At 39.8% G+C, this 21,979-nt stretch overlaps 1 protein-coding gene across 3 annotated transcripts in view; it reads right to left on the bottom strand.

Annotated features, from left to right (window-relative positions):
- LOC127454898 (disheveled-associated activator of morphogenesis 2-like) overlaps positions 1–21,979 on the bottom strand; it is a 310,968-nt gene that overhangs the window by 222,701 nt on the left and 66,288 nt on the right. For all 3 annotated transcript variants that reach the window (XM_051722409.1, XM_051722410.1, XM_051722411.1), the window contains exon 2: positions 12,927–13,158. In XM_051722409.1, coding sequence (XP_051578369.1) covers positions 12,927–13,094 — 168 coding nt within the window. In that variant the 5' untranslated portion in view covers positions 13,095–13,158. The remainder of the gene's footprint in view (positions 1–12,926; positions 13,159–21,979) is intronic.

The raw sequence follows: 21,979 nt of genomic DNA, 5'->3' as shown, positions 1-21,979 counted from the left end.
TCTACAGCAACCACATCAATGCCTACCTTTATATTAAATCTTACAATAATAAAGAAAAGTAAAAACATATATATAGACAAACAACATTTAAACCCCACAACCACCCCCCCCCCAATCCCCAACCTCGCCTCAAAACAAACATCCCCGTGGTCACACATGAGTAGATATACAGAAAAAAAGCAAACAAACACACAAACAAATATATATATATATATATATATATATATATATATATATATATATATATAATCATACTCAACCAAAACTACACTACTCTCTCCATGCCCCACCACGAGAGCCCTCCAAAATCTCCATATATTTGCCCCATTTCCCGAAAAAACAAATCTAAGTTACCCCGTCTTCCCAATGACACTTCTTCAAAAGAATATATGCCACTCTCCCCATCTCCATGCACCACTCCGGACATGGGGGCACACCAGCTGACCTCCAATCCCTCAAAATAATCTGCCTGGCGATCATCACACAGGTCAGAACCCAATTCTCTATGTGACTATTCCCCACATCGATGACCGCCCCATCACCCAAAACACAAAGTCTGGGCCAAAACTAAACCCAAGTGCCCACCACATCACACACAAAATTCTGAACCTTCAACCAGAATTTCTGGATCTCAATACACCACCAAAACATGGGCCGTGTCTCCATCCTCCGATTGACATCGCCAGCAGGTGAGTGTGTCTTTAAGACCAAGCCTATACAATCTAGAGGGGGTCCAATAAAATCTATGTAAAATCTTGAATTGCATAAGACGCACCCTTGCATCTCTAGATGCAGACTTGATGTTTTTAAGAATCCTAGCCCACACTCCCTCCTCCAATATCAAGTTGAAATCTTTCTCCCATAATCTCTTGATAGAATTTAAAGCTCCATCCCCCAGACTCTGAATTAGCAGGGAGTAATACACCGATGCCTCATGACCTTTTCCAAAAGCAGTAATCACCACACCCAAAGTATCTGCTGCTTCAGGGGGGTGTATGCTACTCCCAAAAATAGTACAGAGTAGGTGGCGCAGTTGTAAATACCTATAAAACTGAGATCTGGGGATCCCAAAATGTTGAACCAAATTTTCGAAGTATCTCAACACTACACTCTCATATAGGTCACTGAGTGTATTAACCTCCCTCACAATCCACTCTGACCAGCAGAAAGGGTACTTATTAATACATAATTTTGGGTCCTGCCATATGCTTGAGGCAACATTTAAATAAATGTCTGAGTTAAACATTCTGGACACTTTTGTCCATACCAAGTGCAAATGCGAAATAACGGGGTGTAATTTAACTTCTCTGATTATTTTGATAGAAAGGCTTTGCAATGGCAAAATAGGGGCAAGAACTTCCTGTTCAATACCAAACCAGGGAGGGGCTCTCTCAGGTGGAAGTGACCAATAAGCCAATGTCTGAAACTGAATGCATAATAATAAAACAAAATCTTGGGTAGGCCTAGCCCACCTTTGTCAGTCGGCCTATGTAACTTATTGAAATGTAATCTGGGATGCTTACCATTCCAAATGAAGAAAAAATATTGTTTTCGCTATGCTATCAAATTACTTGAAATAAGAGAGGGGGACACCTATAGGGAGAGATTGTAGCAGGTAGTTAAATTTTGGAATACAATTAATTTTTAATAACATTAACCTTCCCAATCATAGATAAATGTAATGAAGCCCACCTGCCCACATCGCTCGAAAACATTTTTATGAGGGGATCAAAATGAACTCTAACTAAATCAGACAAATTTGCTGGGAATAAAATGCCCAAATACTTAATACCCTGTTTGGGCCACTGGAAGGTGCCTGGCTGGAAAGGCGTTACTGGGCAGTATGCTGTCAGAGCCAAAGCTTCGGATTTAGACCAATTAACTCTGTATCCTGAGAACTTAGAAAAGGAATGAATAATTCTGTGGAGGCAAGGCATAGATCTAGTGAGGTCGGAGGCAAATAATAAAATATCATCTGCGTAAAGCAAAAGCTTATGCACCACACCTCCTGCCACCACCCCTGGAAATCATCTTCCCTTCTTATCGTGGCTGCTAATGGTTCCAGGGCAAGACAGAACAATAATGGGGAAAGAGGGCAACCCTGCCGGGTGCCCCAATCCAGAGTAAAATAATCTGAAATTAATCCATTTGTTTGTACCACCGCTACGGGTGTCTATAAAGTAATTTAATCCATCCAATAAAAGTATTCCCGAACCCTTATATTTCCAAAATCTTAAAAAGATAATCCCATTCTATCATATCAAACGCCTTTTCAGCATCAAGTGAGATGGCAGCGACTGGAGTCTGCTCATTCACCACTGACCACATAATATTGATGAGATGCCTAATGTTGTCAGAAGAGCTGCGGCCTCGAATAAACCCCACCTGATCTATATGTATAAGAGATGTCATAACTTAATTGGTTAGCCAAAATTTTTGACAATATTTTAATATCTAGCTGGATCAGGGAAAGTGGACGGTAACTCTTACACTTGCTTGGATCTTTGTCCTTTTTAAGAATCAGACTGATCCGGGCTTGTGTCATGGTTGGCGAAAGCTTTCCATTCTTTAATGATTCTGTATAAACTTCTTACAAAAGTGGAGCAGGTTCTGTAGCATAAGATCTAAAAAACTCAGCTGCAAAGCCATCTGGCCTCGGAGACTTGCCTGTAGGCAAGGCCTTAATTACCTCTCCAAGCTCCTCCAAGTTTATCTCAAAATCAAGATAATTTTTTTGCTCAGTCATCAGTTTGGGGATTTCTAATGGTTCCACAAAATTTCTAATATCCTTATCAGTAGAAGAAGATGTGGAACTATAGAGATCAAGATAGAATTCTTTAAAAGCATTATTAATATCAATGGCCAAAGTAAATATTTCACCACCAGCAGATTTAACTGAGGGAATGATAGAAAAAGACTCACTCTGTTTTATGTATCTAGCCAAAAGCTTCCCTGCTATGTCCCCTAACTCAAAGTTTGACTGTCTTGCCCTGAATAGCCAAAACTCCATTCAAAACTTCCATGACAAAATAGTATTATATCTGTATTTCAATCAGGTCAATTCTCTGAGGCCATCAGATGACATTCGGTGCTTCAGCTCCGCCTCAGCACTTTTAATATTCCCTTCCAACTCCACGAGTTCTCGTGCTTTGGATTTTTTGATGAATGAGGCATACTGTATGATCCGACCCCTTAGAACCGCCTTAAGTGACTCCCAAGCCACACCCACAGAGGATACTGAGGTCCAGCTGGTCTCCATATAAACATTGATTTCAGCCTTTAACATTTGTTGAAAATCTGAATTTTGCAAAAGGGATACATTAAAGCGCCAACTATATGATTTATTTTTCTCCATATGTGGCAAAACCTCTAAACTCACCAGGGTGTGATCTGAGACTAAAATGCTTCCAATTGAGCAATCAACAACAGATGAAATGAGGGACTTATATATATCTCAGCCTACAGAGAGGAGTTGCACACTCTGACACACTGGTGTCAGGAGCACAACCTCTCCCTCAACGTTAGTAAGACAAAGGAGCTTGTGGTGGACTTCAGAAGAAAAGACAGAGAACACAGTCCCATCACCATCAATGGAGCACCAGTGGAGAGAGTCAGCAGCTTCAAGTTCCTGGGTGTCCACATCACTGAGGAACTCACATGGTCCATCCACACTGAAGTTGTTGTGAAGAAGGCTCATCAGTGCCTCTTCTTCCTGAGACGGCTGAGGAAGTTTGGAATGAACCGCCACATCCTCACACAGTTCTACACCTGCACTGTAGAGAGCATCCTGTCTGGCTGCATCTCCGCCTGGTACGGCAATAGCACCGCCCACAACTGCAAAGCACTACAAAGGGTGGTGCGAACTGCCAGACACATCATCGGAGGTGAGCTTCCCTCCCTCCAGGAAATATATTCAAGGCGGTGTGTGAAAAAAGCTCGGAGGATCATCAGAGACTCCAGCCACCCGAGCCATGGGCAGTTCTCACTGCTACCATCAGGCAGGCGGTATCGCAGCATCAGGACCCGCACCAGCCGACTCCATGACAGCTTCTTCCCCCAAGCAATCAGACTTCTGAACTCTTGATCTCCCATGATCAAAATACATCAGCACTTCACTTTATTATCCTTACTCTTATATCTCACACTGGACTGTCATAAATTATATTATTATTATATTATATTCTCTCTTAACAACTGACTATCAACCGACAGCCTGAATGTCAATACAGTACAATACTGTACATTCTATATATACTACTATATATACTTTTTATATATTTTTATTTTTTATTTTTATTGAATAATGTGTATCTATATAGTGCGTATTATATACTGTACAGTGTATGTTATTATTTGTATATTGTTGAGTGTAATTATGTGTATATCAGATGTTTAAATTGTGCTGTGTTAATTTGATGTTATTGTAAATTGGTACTGTCTCATCACTGTCACGACTGCTATGTTGATCGGAACTGCACCCGAGAATTTCACACACCATTGCACTTGTGTATATGGCTGTGTGACAATAAAGTGATTTGATTTTGATTTATATATATATATATATATATATATATATATATATATATATATATAAAATTACATTCTAGATGAAATCTTATGCACTGATGAAAAAAATGTATAGTCCCTCCCAGATGGGTTTAAAAGTCTCCAAATATCTGTAAGACCAAGATATTTACACATCCTGTGAAGCGTCAGAGTTGCTCTAGGGGGCTTACACACTTTTGTTTCACTATGATCAAGGACTGAGTCCATCAATAGATTAAAGTCTCCTCCCAATATTATATCATGATGGGTGCCAACGGTTTGAAACATCCCTTCAAGATCTATAAAAAAGCCCTGATCATCAGCATTAGGTGCGTAAATATTAGCCAAAATCAACCTTTACCCCTGAATTTCTGCCAAAACTATAATGACTCTCCCTAATTTATCTTTACTCTGTTTGAGACATTTGAATTGTAGATGTTTACTTATCAATGTAATGACTCCCCTGCTCTTACTGGAGCCAGCACTAAAGAAAACATATCCACCCCATATCTTCCCAAATTTTTCAGCTTCCTGCGGGGAAAGATACATTTCTCGAAGAAACACAATATCATATTTCTTACGTTTAAGAAAAGAAATAATCTTCCTTCTTCTTATGAGGTGCCCCAACCCATTCACATTCTATGTGGAGAGAGACAGTCCACTCATATTAACATTTGACATTTTGACATATTAGAAAAAATAGATTGTGTGTCAAAAATAAGATTATAAAGACCACACTCCCACATTATTGCAAGAATCAAACCTGAACTTCCCCCTGAACCAAACAAACAGAAAAAAGAAAAATGTGCGCATTAATCCCGTGCACGACAGCGCCAACCGACATCCATCCTTCTAAACTCAAACAGTCCATGTACGCCTATGAGAGCCCCCGCAACATCTTTGCCATTGGATTGCTCAAGTCCGGTGCTTCTATACACATTTTGTCAGACAAAATTACATAACAGAAGATAATTATAAAACAAACTTCAGCCAATAAATGGAATAAAACACAAAAAAAAAATGTGTAGATACATTCACAAAACTGTATCGAAGGTATGTTCCTCCACAAAACAAGCTCCAGCCGCTAGTGGAGCCAGCACAAAAAAAAAAAAAAAAAAAGTTCCGTTTCCTCGGGTAGTCAAACGAATGTTCAGTAAGCCGGCTGTTTCATAAGTGCAGCAGATGACCTAATTCTTCCAAAGTCCTGCAAAAAAATACTCCACAAAACAAACTCCAGCCAATAGGAGGCATAAGCACAAAGAATGAGCAGATTCATCCACAACTATCCCGAAGGAGTGTTATTCCACAAAACAGACTCCAGCCACTAGGTGGAGCCAACGTAAAAAGAAACAAAATGGTGCCCAGCTTCTTCAGACAGTCAAGTGTATGCTCAGCGAGACAAGCTCACTTGGAGGCCACGTAAGAAACACCAAATGGCTTACTCACCCCATTGCTTCTATGAAAGACAATGCTTGCTGTGGGCATGTAAATATTTTGTGGCCATCCTTAATATCTATTCTCAGTTTGGCCGGAAATATCAGTGCAAAAGCGACCTTCCATTGATGTAAGAGTTTCTTGCATTCCTTGAATCGATCACATTTCTCTCTTGTCGAATTTGCAATGTCTGGGAACAAGAAAATGCTGTGGTTTTTCCAAGAAAAAATTCCTTTACTCCTCGCATCGTGTCTTTATCGGATGATCTCAGAAATTTGGCCAGAATTGATTGGGCTTGTCTCCCTCAGCAGATCTGAGAGCCAGGACTCTGTGAGCTTGCTCGGTATCCAGCTTATGGAGAGAAGACTCGGGCAGAGAAGCTCGCCAGATGTCGCTGAATTTCTCCTGCCACACTCTCCAGACCGAGTCCCTGGTCTGCGGGCCTGTCTGAGGTATCAGCTTGAGCACGTAAGTGTCTTTGAAGATCCTGAGGATTTTGAATTCTTTGCCATGTTGACTTCTTAGAACAGTTATGTAGCAGGGTGTATCGAATCTCACATGTATCTTTATGATACAAAAATAAATAAAAACTAGCAAAGTGCGCATTCACATGTCCGACCCTCGCATGGCGCCACGCGACTCTCTGAAATTTAGATTTATAATGTTGTGGAGCTTGTTGTTCTTTCTCTTTTGACTGAGTTTCAAATATGGCTGTATTTGATGGGCTGTACGATGTTAGCGAATCATAACAGTGGGTGTTTACGTTTAGGTTTTAAGGAGGCACTTAGGCCAAAACCGAGCATTTCAGACAGAGGGCCAGAGACAGGGTGGAAAATTATCACAAATTACTAAATTATTACTATTTTTAAACTTTACTAACATTATCAGTGGAGCATTTCATGACCCCTTAAATAGATAGTGTGTACATTTATTTCAATGATCCGGGTGAAAATCTAAACCTCCGAATCTTCTACAATCTTTTGGATTGCAAAAACACCTTTTTCAGCAAAAAAAAAAAAAAAAAAAAAAACACTCCTCCCCCATCGAGTTAAGGGAAATAGTAAGGTGTGATTCGTTGAGGCTTAGGGTGTTTAAAACTTATGTCTGTTAAAAAAAGTTTCTAGAAAAATTTCTCCATGTGCTTAAACAGTGTTAAAAGGTTTCAATAAAGTCTTAATGCACTAAAATGTGCTACAGGAAATTGTTTAACATGTCTCACATGTTAAACGTCTCCACAAAACCCTTAAAATATTTTGTTAATGTTAATTAAAAGAAAGTGTCTGTCTTCATTGCTTACATGAGATGGGATGAAAAGTGGGTTTGGTAAAAGATGGATTTGATTTTTATTTCCATGTTTAAAATACTTTGTGAACGTTTATTAAAATAAAGTGTGTGTATTCGATGACATGAAATGGGGATAAAAGAGAGGCAACAGAAAATAATTACTGGAACATAGATCTGCCCCGACGTCTTCTACAGATACAGTAACGATAGTATTTCCATGGTATTTTGTAGTAAAATAATTGTAACCACAAAATTAATCATGGTTAATATATTATTGTAAATATGTTATTTACAGTATAAACATCACGATTACATCAAATCTATGTTTTCGGCCAAAAAAGTAAACGTACTAGAGTAAAAGTATTTTATATACATTTTTATGTATTATTATTATTATAAGTGGTATTAAAGAAAATATTAAGAGTGGAGAGGAAACAGAATGGAAAAATAGTGTGGCAAAAGCGGAATCAAACCTGGGTCAAAAAGGCACAGGCGCACCGGCATTACACCCCACACCCTTACAATGCAGTTTGTCATACATTTCTATGTTGCCAATAGACTACTGGGGTGCAAACAGCTGCGCTGTGTGTAGGTGCTATTTACACCTGGGTGAAAATAGTCACTCCGAAAAATAATCAGTGTTATTGAGCTTTGGAGCAACATCTGTTACGAAATACTAGACAGATAACGAAAGCATGTAACCTACCATTTTGAACTGCATAGCGTTTATGGTTATTACATGTAGCGTAAAAATCAAATGCATGTGTTGAGGGGCCTGGGTAGCTCAGCAAGTAAAGACGCTGCCTACCACCCCTGGAGTTGCGAGTTTGAATCCAGGACATGCTGAGTGACTCCAGCCAGGTCTCCTAAGCAACCAAATTGGCCTGGTTGCTAGGGAGGGTAGTGTCACATGGGGTAACCTCCTCGTGGTCGCTATAATGTGGTTCTCGCTCTCTGTGGGGCGCGTGGTGAGTTGTGCATGGATGCCGCGGAGAATAGTGTGAAGCCTCCACACGCGCTATGTCTCCGTGGTATCGCGCTCAACAATCCACGTAATAAAATGCGCGGATTGACGGTCTCAGATGTGGAGGCAACTGAGATTCGTCCTCCGCCACCCGGATTGAGGTGAGTCACTACGCCACCACGAGGACTTAGAGCTTATTGGGAATTGGGCATTCCAAATTGGGGAGAAAAGAGGAGAAAAAAATAATAGAAAGTATTTTTAATAGAAAGTATCAAATATATTTTTTTCTTGTAATTTAGTGAAGGTCATTTAGTGGTATTTTTAAAACATGTTTTCGTCCTCTTTTTTTTTTTTTTTTTTTTTTTTTGTAAGCACATGTTTAATACAACCTCTTAACTCAATGCACAAGCTGAATATAAACCAGTATAAAAATTGCCATTTTTCTCAGCCCTACAACAGTGAATGGGTTTAGGGTTCCTCATGCTGGAGAGCTACTCTTGGAAAGTCATTATTAAATATACAAGACTGTGTTTTCTATTTAGTCGTTTAAGTTTCAAATAAATTTGTGAATGAATGATGCCATCTCTAAATTTATCTTACTGAGTTACATTGAAATTATGGAAAGGAGCTGGTATCAAAGATTGAGGTAGGATTAGTTTCTGACAGAACCTCACTACATTACTTTGTTACTTTTTATGGAAAGTAACATGCAAGTAGGGTCTAATTTTAGGTTACTTTACACTGCTTAGACTCTCTATTCTAGAATAATTGGCTATGTTTGGTTGCAAGGATAAGTGTTTGTCCGTCAAATCAATATACATGCAACAACTACAAAAACACGCACCAAAGCCGTTCAGATTTTAATGATTTAAAATTAAACTGTTAGGCCCACAGCAGTGTGTAGCATTTAAATTGTCTTAATGATTTTTAACAAGCCTATTTGTAACAATTCAAATATGGTGAAGGCGGAAGCTGGGACCAGCTTGACAAACACGTAGACATTTAATAAACACTTTTCAGTGTGTAACAAAACAAAAAACACACACTGCTTTTCAGCCAGCTATGTATGAACATAAAGAGACACACGCACAGACAGGCTTCGTGCATCTCCCTCTCTCGTCTGCCGCTGTCTCCTCTCCTTATATACTCCCGCCGCCCCTCACTGGAACGCAAGACCGGTGTGGCACACAGGTGGAACTCATTCACCACTTATCATCCCGGCCTCACTCTGCCCAAATTGTAATCAGGTGAAATTAAACAATATAAATACCACAACTTGTACTGGGGACTTGAATGTCACTGAATTGTAGGAATACATATATATATATATATATATATATATATATATATATATATATATATATATAAACTCAGCAAAAAAAATAAATGTCCCTTTTTCAGGACACTGTATTTGAAAGTTAATTGTGGGGAACAATTAACATGCACTCGAATGCTGTATTTATTTTTTTAACAAAATCCGCCGATATCTCACACAACTCACATCTTTCAGCTCCATTTCTCTCAATTTATGAAACATTCTCAACAGTTTGGGTGTGTGGCACTAAAAAAAGCGGAACAAACCGTGTCCCTTATGGATTTCATACAGAATGCAATTTTTCCCCTTAAATACGGGATGAATCCTTATTATATAGGACGGTTGGCAACATTTGTTAATTTGACCTAATACTGCTTCAGCCTAAGAATATCTCTCCACTCACTGTTGTCATGGGCGAGGAGTGGTACAATTCAAGTGATAATGCACCAGTTACAATAAAGAATCGCCAGTTTCACAAAACATCGTATGATACAGTTAAAGGGAAGCTAACATGACAGATTATGGACTTCTGAAGCAGCAAAACGAGAGGGTATAGGCAAATATTGACCCTTAGAAATCATTATATGCAAACAGCCCTAGGAAAAAAGTAAGCATATTGGATATATGTGTGTATGGCCCCTACCATACCACTGACACAGGTATCAATATAATTGTTTACATGCTGAGACAAATACATCACTTAAAGCAAATCATGGAGTACCCACAATTCAGTTCAACAAAACCCTCACACCCTACATATCCTTCATACGACAACCATCGTTTTATCACCTTCGCAACATTATACGTCTCTGAACATATCTCAGGCCTGAAGACACTGAAACTCTTATTCATGCCTTCATAACCTCATGCCTTGACTATTGCAACTCCCTATTAATCGGATTGCCTGCTAAAACCATCTCCAGACTGCAATATGTTCAAAATTCTGCTTCCAGGGTTATCACTTCTACCAAGCAATCTGATCACATCACCCCATACTCTGTGAGCTGCACTGGTTACCTGTTTTTGTCTGTATTGACTACAAAATTCTTCTGTTAACTTTTAAATGCTTCAATGACCCTGCTCCTCATTATCTGTCTGAACTGCTACAAAATTATACATCTGCTCGCTCTATCAGGTCTTCTGGCTCCAAACTCCTCACTGTTCGTCGTTTCCGACTTTCCACAATGGGTGGCACATTGTTCAGTGTAATGGTACCTAAACACTGGAACTCCCTTCCACAGAGTCTTCGTGACATCTCCTCCTTTAAGTGTCAACTAAAAACCCATCTCTTCTCTCGATATTATCTGTATACCTCTTGACTAGTGTTGCTGTCCTGTTATAGTTGTTATTACTATACTATAATAAATGGGCACATGACGACAAGGATTTTGGCAGTTTCAGAGTATAATTTCCAACACAACGCTGATTACACATAGCAATATATGCATTAAGTCGCAGATATAAATTTACTTGTGTGTATTTGTGGAATGTATTGAGATTACAAAATGGTGTACTGTATATAATATATTTTTGCATGTTATTGTGTGAAGTACAGTGTGCATTAGTGGGAAACTTTGATACTGTTAACTCAATTAAAGCTAAATAAAACTGACTGGAGGATAAATGACAGTTAGCATGTTCTCAAAGTCTTGTGCCACCAATCTAATAAGTATAAAGGGAAGCATTTCTTTGTTCAAGTGGAATAAAAGTAGATTTGCTTCTAAAAAGACTTAAGCTTTTCTCAGTTTATCAGGATGTGGAAAATATATGTTGATGATAATTTCTTTATTTGGAGTGGTACTGAATTCCAACGGTTGGAATTCCATTCATTCATTGACTATGTTTACATGGACACCAGAAGCGGCTTATTGCAAGAAAGCAGCGTATTTTGAGAAAGCAGCGTTTCTGTTTACATGCACTGTATTAGCAGTACAGTACATGCGCTACAGTAGCCGGAGCTTATTTTCTCTGTGTACGGATATGACGTGAACACACATGGGCGAATGATATATGTATGCAACTTCCCATGAATTCCGTCCCGTCAGCTCTAAAATATAAATCATTATTATAGGTCTATCAAAGTGTATCTGGGTAAAGACATGGTTTGGAAGATGGATATTTTTTGCACTCTCAGGTATTGAGAAACTCAGGTATTGAAGTGTAAATTAAAAAAGTAACATGTAAATTTCCTCACTACTTCCACAAAGTACTCTGATTACAAACCTGTAATGTGCATATAAGTCTAAAAACTTTCAAATCCAGTGTGTATCAAAATGCACAACAGCACCACATAGCAGAGAATGTGGCCTAAGTATGTATGTTTCCACATTACACTCCTATGTAAACACCAAAATTTGAACACCATTAATCCTGTTAACCTCATGTCCCAGTTCTGTCAGGTCTATTCCAGCTTCCTGTAAGAGAATATTTATCATATTATGGCAAAAAAGTGCAAGTTTTGTCATAATCATCATATATGGAAAATGCTGTCACTTGGGTATTTGTTTTGTCTTCACAGCACATGCATAAGTTTCACTTCACGTATGGTGCAGAGAGTCTAGATGTTAAACAGAGCAGTAAACTGTATCCATTTTTACGGGGTACATTTGAATGAATGGAGCTGATTCATAGTGATAGAGTGGTACATACCAAAGTCTACAATTGTTCTTTCTGGGGAAAAAAAGAGAGTTTTTGTTTACTATGACATTTCTGTCAGCCTTCGTTTAAACCCAGATTTTTACCATAAATAAACTGAGTCATTTAATTGTCAAGCACTAGGTTTCTGTGATTCACGAATCCGCTCACATATGCTGGCCATGTTTTGACTCCAAATGATGAGCTTCTTTTTTATAAATGTTTTTTTCTGCAACATACTTTTCTTTCACTCTTTTCTTCCCCACAAAAGTGTGAGGAGTGACAGTATAGTCAGACAGAAAAAAGAGAGAGAACAAACTGTTCTCATAACTTAATTTTCTCTTAATTGGACATTTAAGCTGTTTGAATTAGAAGATTACATTGTACTTTATGCACCAAACTTTTATTATTCAAGATGCTCCAAACCACTGCTGTTTGGCAGCAGCAGTAGTCAGGATTTTATTTGCTATGCTAAACTAGTACCATCTGCAAGCCAGCATTCAATTTCTAATATAAGAGGGTTTTGGATCACTAGTAGTTCAAAAGTCAATTATAAGAAAAGGCTTTACGAAACCATACAAATATAAGTCACTTTGACACTGATTGCACCCTGGTAAGGTCCTTCATCTTAAATGTGGAATTCTGCTTCTGTGTTACATACATTATGCATTCCTTGAATTAATCTAGAAGTTAATGGTACAGATTTCACGGCATAAACCATGACCACTAAACTAACTGGCAGATACTCACCACTAATTCGGAGAAGCGTGCATGTAGTTCATCCTCCGAAGGCATGGGAGTGCTAAACTCCAATAACGTTTGGGGGACACTGTCCTTCAGGTTGATCTCAGGGGGCTCACTGCTGTTAAGGCAGCACAGGAAGCCCAGGCTGGGCCGTATGCGCTTCCGGGGAGGCATGCTGTCTTAAACAGGAGGGCAGCCCGAAGCAAAAGGGTGGGGTTTGCTATCTAGGGGGCATATTCTGAAAGACAAGAAAGCAAATTAGGATTTTATCAGGAATTCACAATGAGGATGTAAACAAATATCAAAAACCTTGTATTCAACAGTAACTATTCTGACATACAATTCCTGTAATTGAACAGCCAAACAGTAAAATGATCATATATCACAGGCAAACAAGCTAACAAGCTAACAGAAACACCACATTGGAAAGCATTAAGACAAATGACAAAACATGTCCAAAGTAACCCTCAAAAGTCGAAGTGAGTCAAATCAAAGTTCATCCATTCTGTGGCCATCTTTGTAACACTGAAATCTCTAAAACTGCTTTCCAATCTTTCAATGTATTCACTAGTCTTACATAATTGTATAATTAATTTTACTTCTTTAGTTGGACGAACCTAAAAATACAGTTATTTAACCTAATTTGAGCTAATGTGTATGAATAATCTAGAGTAACTGCCACTTCACATTGCAAGCATGAACATATTTTTTGGTACCCATGTTAACAGATTACTGCTTTTACATCGGAAGCATAAGCAATGCATCAGAGCGTAGCATGAGCTGCAGTGAAGCAGGGGTTTCGGCTGAGAGTCAATTTTTGCAGCACTGATTAAGTTCCATTAAAGTGCCAGTACACTGTTGATGGACAAGATGAATGTAATCTAACACAAAAATGTACAAATTTCACAGAATAAGCATATATTTGTAGCCTATTGTGTGGGGCAGTGGTAGGCTCTGGGTTACTAATCAGAAGGTCAGGGGTTCAAGCCCCAGCACTGCCAAGATGCCACTGTTGGGCCCTTGAGCAAGGCCCTTGACCCTATCTGCTCCAGGAGCACTGTATCATGGCTGACCCTGCACTCTGACCCCAGCCTAGCTGGGATATGTGAAAAGAAGAATTTCACTGTATATGTGCAAATGTGTGATAAATAAAGAAAAATTATTAAATTAAAATTAATTAATTTTACATGAATTAAAGCACATAGAACAAAAGAGAAACACTTGTCAGATGTAAAATGACACAAAAACAAAATGAAATTATTTTAATTATTTAGCATAGGCAGAAGTATGGTTTTATCATTTAAAACTAGTTTACTACAAGTTAAAGGCTTAAACAAACAAAATAAAACTGGCTTGCTGTCTGCAGCTGTAGTTATGATGTAAAGTTGACACTCTGCTCACGACTTTCTCAAGTTTGCGATAAAAAACGGGTGTAAGAACTGTCATAAAGACCAGGTGATTCATTTTTCAATAAGACAATCCGCTCTTTTCAATTTAAAGGTTGGATTTTTTCATCTAGCAACCACGTGAGCATTGTCAGAAATGTACATTCATTTTTTAACAAATGGCCCTCCATAATGTTCTGTATGGTTTATGCATTGATGTACATTACTGATGTTGAATTCAAAAGCAGTTTCACAGCAGTCCCACAGCCTTAATTGCTGAACAGCAGAGTGGGAACACCAGTGAAAGACAGAAGCTCTTGTTTCTGGGAGGCTGAAACCCTTTAGCTGTGTGGAGAGGCCGTGAACGAGCCGGGCCACTGAAAAGCATCCGCTCTCATCACTCTCCAGCGCTGCTTCTGTCTGTGTGGGCATGGAGAATGGAACTGCCTGGAAACTTTCTGATGCATTGGCATAACCCCGGGGCACTACAAAGATCTCTCTGTTTCAGGGCAACAATGCCCGCCAAGGGCAAGAGGGAATGGGAGTACAAGGGAGGGCATGAATAATGGGACAGTAGACGCGGCTGTACCCAGCACACTCGCTGGAACAGAGGAAATGTGAAGGAAACTGAGGTTTCAATTAAGGTCACTAAAAGAGCTGTGGGAAGAAAATAGCAGGGTGTTATCCTTGTTGATTTCTGAATATTTCTCAAATCTCAGCAGTACAAGTACATGCCCTGCTGGAAAGACCAGGGGCCTCATGTATAAAACTTTGCGTACATTTCATCCTAAAAATGTGCGAACACACAACATTTTCAGATTCATAAACCAAAAACCTGTGCAAAATTCCCTTTATAAATCCAAGTTTTGCACGTGCTTCATTCTCCACCCCATCTCTTCTCTGTAAAAATCAGCTACCACCTTAAGCAGGTTTTTGCTGCATTTTTCAACAGGAAGTAATAAGGTTGGGCAACGAGAGCAGTTCTTATTTAGAATAAATTAAAAAAAAATAAACCAAATGATTTCCATGACAATCAGTTCCATGAGCAGTTGTTAAATACTCTGAAAGTTACTGTACTGAATGCTACTAAATCTACAGCACTGTAATCCACAACAAATTCTTATGAACCAGGTATTTTTTCTAAGGTGGAAGAATGCTGTTCTAGAAACATTGTAAATCCCATTTTCATCATATCCAGAACAGCATTCTTCCACCTTAGAAACATTGCTAAGCTACAAAACATGCTACCTGTTTCTGTTGCGGTAAAGCTAGTGCATGCATTCATGACTTCAAGGCTAGATTATTGTCATGATTAGATTATAGTAATGGCTAGATTACTGTCTGGATGTCCTTCTTTTCCGATAACAAGTTTCTGATGGTTCAAAATACAGCAGCTGGAGTTCTTAAATGATCCAGAAAACCCCATAATCAGCCACACATTGGCTACATGCTCTAAAACAGAGGTGTCAAGTCAAGCACACTGCCCGCGGGCCGGACACGGCCCATGAAGGAGTCCACCCCATGGAATAATTTGAGAGGGAAAACATATGCTTAAAAAATTAATGTTTATTTAGCCCTTTTTTTAGCTACAACAGGACAGATAAACACTTTAATTTGTGGTTTTGCATGCATGTTATAGTGGTTCCGCCCCCTGACCCTGCCCTGTGGCTGCCTTCCAGGCCTCCTGATCGTCCGCTGGCTCCTCCTGATCATCTGCAGGCTCCTCCTTGGCCTCCTGACCATCCGCCAGCTCCTCCATGGTCTCCTGACCATTTGACAGACGTCCCATGGTGCCCCGGCCGTCCGTCGGTCACAAACTGTTCTGTGTTTCCCCTGTCTTTTAGAGACTCTTATTTTGAAATCACCTTCACTATGTTTCCCAAGATGCACCATTATCATCCTCACCTGTCCTCCATCATTGTGTTCAGCTTTTTTGTGTTTACCTTCATTTGTGCCCCTATTTAGACCGTCATGTTCAGTTATTCCTTGTTTAGTCTTGTCCATAGTAGCATAGAAGCTAAGTTCTTTTGTTCATCAAGCCTTGTGTTATTTGTATTGGTATATTCATCTTCATTAAATACTGAATTTGGGTTCACTAACTTCTCTCTCCTGGCTCTTTGCTGACTTTTAATGAATCTCTCCAAATGACTCACCAGCTTGCAAGTTATCGGTTTAAATCAGTATGATGAATTCTTCAATATATTAACTGAATCGGTCAGAGCGGCTGAATTAATATGTGATTCACTTACTGAACCGCAAGTCTTTTTACAGTTACAGGTAGCCTACTGCATCTTTTGTGGCTGCGTCATACAGTACCTTGTAAGAAATATAAATAAAATGTAGGCTGCAATTTGCACTGTTGAGAAATCAAATCAAAATCAAATCTCTTTTGTCACACAACCATATACACAAGTGCAATCTTGGGTGAAAGTCTTGGGTGCAGTTCTGAGCAACATAGCAATCATGACAGTGATGAGACATACCAGTTTACAATAAACATCAGATTTACACAACACAATTTACATATCTAATATACACATAATTACACACAACACAATATACAAATAATAATATACAATGTACAGTATACAATACATACAATATAGAATACACGTACAATATAGAATACACATTATACAATAAAAATAGTATATGTAGTATATATAAAATATACAGGAGGTTGTATTGTACTGTATTGACATTCAGGCTGTTGGTTGATAGTCAGTTGCCAGTGTGTTGTTAAGAGAGAATATAATTTATGACAGTCCAGTGTGAGATATAAGATTAATAAAGTGCAGAGCTGATGTGTATTGATCGTGAGCGATCAAGAGTTCAAAAGTCTGAATGCTTGGGGGAAGAAGCTGTCATTAAGTCAGCTGGTACGGGTCCTGATGCTGCGATACCTCCTGCCTGATGGTAGCAGTGACAGCAGCCCATGGCTCGGGTGGCTGGAGTCTCTGATGATCCTCCAAGCTTTTTTCACACACTGCCTGGTATATATGTCCTGGAGGGAGGAAAGCTCACCTCCGATGATGTGTCTGGCAGTTCGCACCACCCTTTGCAGTGCTTTGCGGTTGTGGGCGGTGCTATTGCCGTACCAGGCGGAGATGCAGCCAGTCAGGATGCTCTCTACAGTGCTGGTGTAGAACCGTGTGAGGATGTGGCAGTTCATTCCAAACTTCCTCAGTCGTCTCAGGAAGAAGAGGCGCTGGTGAGCCTTCTTCACAATGGCCTCAGTGTGGACCAACCATGTGAATTCCTCAGTGAAATGGATACCGAGAAACTTGATGCTGCTTACTCTCTCCACCGGTGCTCCATTGATGGTGATGGGGCTGTGTTCTCTGTCTTTTCTCCTGAAGTCCACCACAAGCTCCTTTGTCTTGCTGACGTTGAGGAAATGGTTGTGCTCCTGACACCAGTGTGTCAGAGAGTGCACTTCCTCTCTGTAGGCTGTTTCATCACTGTCAGTGATCAGACCTACCACCGTCGTATCATCAGCAAACTTAATGATGGCATTGGAGCTATGTGTTGCCACACAGTCATGTGTGTACAGGGAATACAGGAGTGGGCTGAGAATACAGCCCTGTGGGGCTCCAGTGTTGAGGGTCAGTGATGAGGAGATGTTGCTGCCCATTCTAACCACCTGGCGTCTGCTTGACAGGAAGTCCAGGATCCAGCTGCACAGCGAGCTGTTTAAGCCCAGAGCCCGGAGTTTCACATCAAGCTTGGAGGGCACTATGGTGTTGAATGCTGAGCTGTAGTCAACAAACACCATTCTTACATAAGTGTTCCTTTTTCCAGGTGGGAAAGAGCAGTGTGTGTGCAGATGCAATTGCATCATCAGTGGAGCGGTTATTGCGGTAAGCAAACTGCAATGGGTCCAGTGAGTGAGGCAGCTGATTTGTCTCTCAAAGCATTTGCTGATGATGGGGGTCAGAGCAACAGGACGCCAGTCATATGTGTGAAAAAGTGATTTTGGATTGCTTTGGTACAGGCACAATGGTGGACATTTTGAAGCATGTTGGGACCACAGACAAGGAGAGGGAAAGGTTGAAAATGTCCGTAAAATCACCAGCCAGCTGGTTCGCGCATGCTCTGATGACACGGCCCAGAATGCCGTCTGGACCCGCGGCTTTACGGATATTCACCCGTCGGAAGGATCAGGTTACATCCGCTACAGAGACGGAGAGTGAACTAACCTCTGTAGCTTCGGCCGTGAGAGTTCTCTCCACGAGGGCGGTGTTATTTCCCTTGAAACGAGCATAAAAAGTATTTAGCTCATCCGGGAGAGAGGCAGTGGTGTTCATGGCGGAGTTTTTATTCCCTTTAAAGTCCGTGATGATATTAATTCCCTGCAACATGCTTCTAGAGTTGGTGGTGTTAAACTGTCCTTCAATCTTGTGCCTGTACTGGCGTTTGGCTGCTCTGCTAGTTTTGCGGAGTGCATAACTGGCTTGTTTATACTCCTCCGCCTTCTTCCCCAAGCAATCAGACTTCTGAACTCTTGATCTCCCACGATCAAAATACATCAGCCCTGCACTTTATTACTCTTTTATCTCACACCGGACTGTCATAAATTATATTACTGTCATTATATTATGTCTCTCTTAACAACTGACTATCAACCGACAGCCTGAATGTCAATACAGTACAATACTGTACATTCTATATATATACTTTTTTCATATATATTTTAATTTTTATTGAATAATGTGTATCTATATAGTATCTATATAGTAAAAAACAAAAAAACAAAAAAAAAAACAAAAACAGCATATTGTATACTGTGCAATGTATGTTATTATTGTATATTGTTGAGTGTAATTGTGTATAACAGATGTTTAAATTGTGTTGTGTTAATTTGATGTTTTAAGTTGTGTAATTATGTATAACAGATGTTTAAATTGTGTTGTGTTAATTTGATGTTTTAAGTTGAGTGTAATTATGTATAACAGATGTTTAAATTGTGTTGTGTTAATTTGATGTTTTAAGTCGAGTTTAATTATGTATAACAGATGTTTAAATTGCGTTGTGTTAATTTGATGTTATTGTAAATTGGTATATGTCTCATCACTGTCACGACTGCTATGTTGATCGGAACTGCACCCAAGAATTTCACACACCATTGCACTTGTGTATATGGCTGTGTGACAATAAAGTGATTTGATTTGATTTGATTTGAATTAAAAGCGGAGGTCCGCGCATCAAGTGCCGCATGAACATCGCTATTTATCCATGGCTTCTGGCTGGGGTAGATCCGTATTGTTTTAGTCGGAACAACATCCTCTATGCACTTTCGGATGAAACACGTTACGCTATCAGCGTAAATCTCGATGTCGTCATCAGAGGCGGACCGGAACATCTCCCAGTATGCGTGATCAAAACAGTCTTGTAGCATAGAATCTGATTGGTCCGACCAGCACTGGATCGTTCTGAGGGTGGGTGCTTCCTGTTTCAGTTTCTGCCTGTAAGCGGGCAGAAGCAGAATGGAAGAGTGGTCCGATCTGCCAAATGGTGGGCGGGGGAGGGATTTGTAGCCATCCCGGAAGGGAGAGTAGCAATGGTCCAAAACCCGGTCCCCTCGTGTGTTGAAATTAATGTGTTGGTGGTATTTTGGTGTGATTGAGTTGAAATTGGCTTTGTTAAAGTCCCCGGTCACAATGAACGCAGCCTCAGGGTGCGCGGTTTCCTGCTCACTTATAATCCCATACAGTTCTCTGAGTGCCCGGTCTGTGTCGGCTTGTGGCGTGATGTACACAGCTGTGATAATGACTGCTGTGAATTCCCTCGGTAGCCAGAATGGTCGACACAGAAGCATAAGAAATTCCAGATCAGGAGAGCATTAAGACTTGATAGAATGTACGTTCCTCTGATCACACCAGGATTTGTTGATCATAAAACATACGCCACCACCTCTGCTTTTCCCTGAGAGGTCTTTCGCTCTGTCCGCATGGTGCACGGAGAACCCCGCAGGTTCGATGGCTGAATCTGGAATCTCAGCAGACATCCAAGTTTCCGTAAGGTAGATAATGCAGCAGTCCCTTGTCTCTCGTTGAAAAGAGATCCGCGCTCTCAGCTCGCAGAGTTTGTTGTCTAGAGACTGAACATGTGCCAGTAGAAAACTTGGTAGCGGGGGTCGATTTGCGTGACGTCTTACTCTGATGAGAACGCTGGCTCTCCTTCCCTTTTTCCTTCTGCATTTCCGCGGCTGGGCTGCCCAGACAAAGGGCTCCGCTGCCGTGTTTGTAAACAGCGGGTCGGCATTGAGGAATTTGAAGTCCGGTTTACGGTGTGCAATTGCAGAACCAATGTCCAAAAGTGTTTGTCTGTCGTAGACAATAAGGCAGACAACATCCAAGACAAAAAACATAAGAAATGTAAACAAAACAAACAAAAAACTGCAATGTTGTGTCGGAGCTCGCAACGCCGCAGCCATGCTTGGTGCTATCTTGAGTCCACATCACTAGTCTGCAAACCTGAGACTGCAAAGGTGATTGAACGTGAGACTGATTTTATAAAAAATAAAAAATCAAAGTGTGAGCTATATGTGTATTGCAGAGAGGCCACAAGTTCCTTAAAATGTATTAGGCTATTTTAAAAGATAGACTATTAAAATGAATTATATAGGGAAAATGTATTGTTGTGTTTTAATCGCAATGGTGTGCTGTAAACGATGTGCTATTTCCTACATTTTGTTTATGTTTCATGAAGTATGAAAGCAAACATTATTGCCCCCAAGCATGGGGCAATCGCCTGCAGGATTTAATCTGAGGGTCCACACAGAAATCGGACTAAATTATTCACCTTATGCGGCTGAGAAACTAGTGCGCCATCTTGTAAATTTTGTCTCTGAACTTCCGTTCTAGCGGTTCTATATAGATATCTATGGTGTCGATGTCAAAGTGTAATTTGCTAGCAAAGTGGATTTACAGGTTATAGAGTTGTCATAAGTTACCATGAGTATTTTAAATGTTCAGGGGATGTCATAACAACTGGAAGCAGAGTGGGGAGTTAAAAAAAAAAAAAAAAAAGAGTTCTTCATTCATAAATACACAGGATCCCACCTTCAAGCTGTGGACGTACTGATCTGCCTCTGTGCTCATTAAACTCCAAGAAATAGCACAAAGTAATTAAAAATATCTCGTATGACACCTCTGACCATCTTCTCATGTCATTCACCCATCGTGTTATAGTTAAAGAATAGTTCACCCAAAAATGAAAATTTGCTGATAATTTACTCTCCCTCAGGCCATTCAGTTTCTTTCTTCTTCAAAACAGAATTTAAGATTTTTAGGATTTCATTTCAGGCTTCCTCCTTTAAACAATGCATATTTAGGGTGCATCAAAATAATCCACATGACTCCAGTCGATAAAAAAGTTCTTCTGAACCCAAATGATTGATTATTTTTAGAAAAAAAACAATACTTATATACTTTTTAACTACAAATGTTCGCTTCTGTACATCTCTGTGATGCACACTCATGAGAGGGATGATGTAAACTCGTTGGTAAGGTCATGCATCACATGGAGGAGGCAGGAAGCACGTCAATGTTTACAAGAGAAACTTGCACAGACCACAGACCAAGTGCCGTTCACAAACCAAAACAGTTCAAAACAATTTCAAAACAGTATAAAATAAAAAAAATTATTTCCAAATAATAATAATAAAAAAAA

Source organism: Myxocyprinus asiaticus, chromosome 17 (assembly GCF_019703515.2).
Source record: "Myxocyprinus asiaticus isolate MX2 ecotype Aquarium Trade chromosome 17, UBuf_Myxa_2, whole genome shotgun sequence".
Taxonomy (NCBI): Eukaryota; Metazoa; Chordata; class Actinopteri; order Cypriniformes; family Catostomidae; genus Myxocyprinus; species Myxocyprinus asiaticus.
The sequence above is the reverse complement of the archived record's forward strand: the minus strand, read 5'-3'. Positions and strand labels throughout refer to the sequence as shown.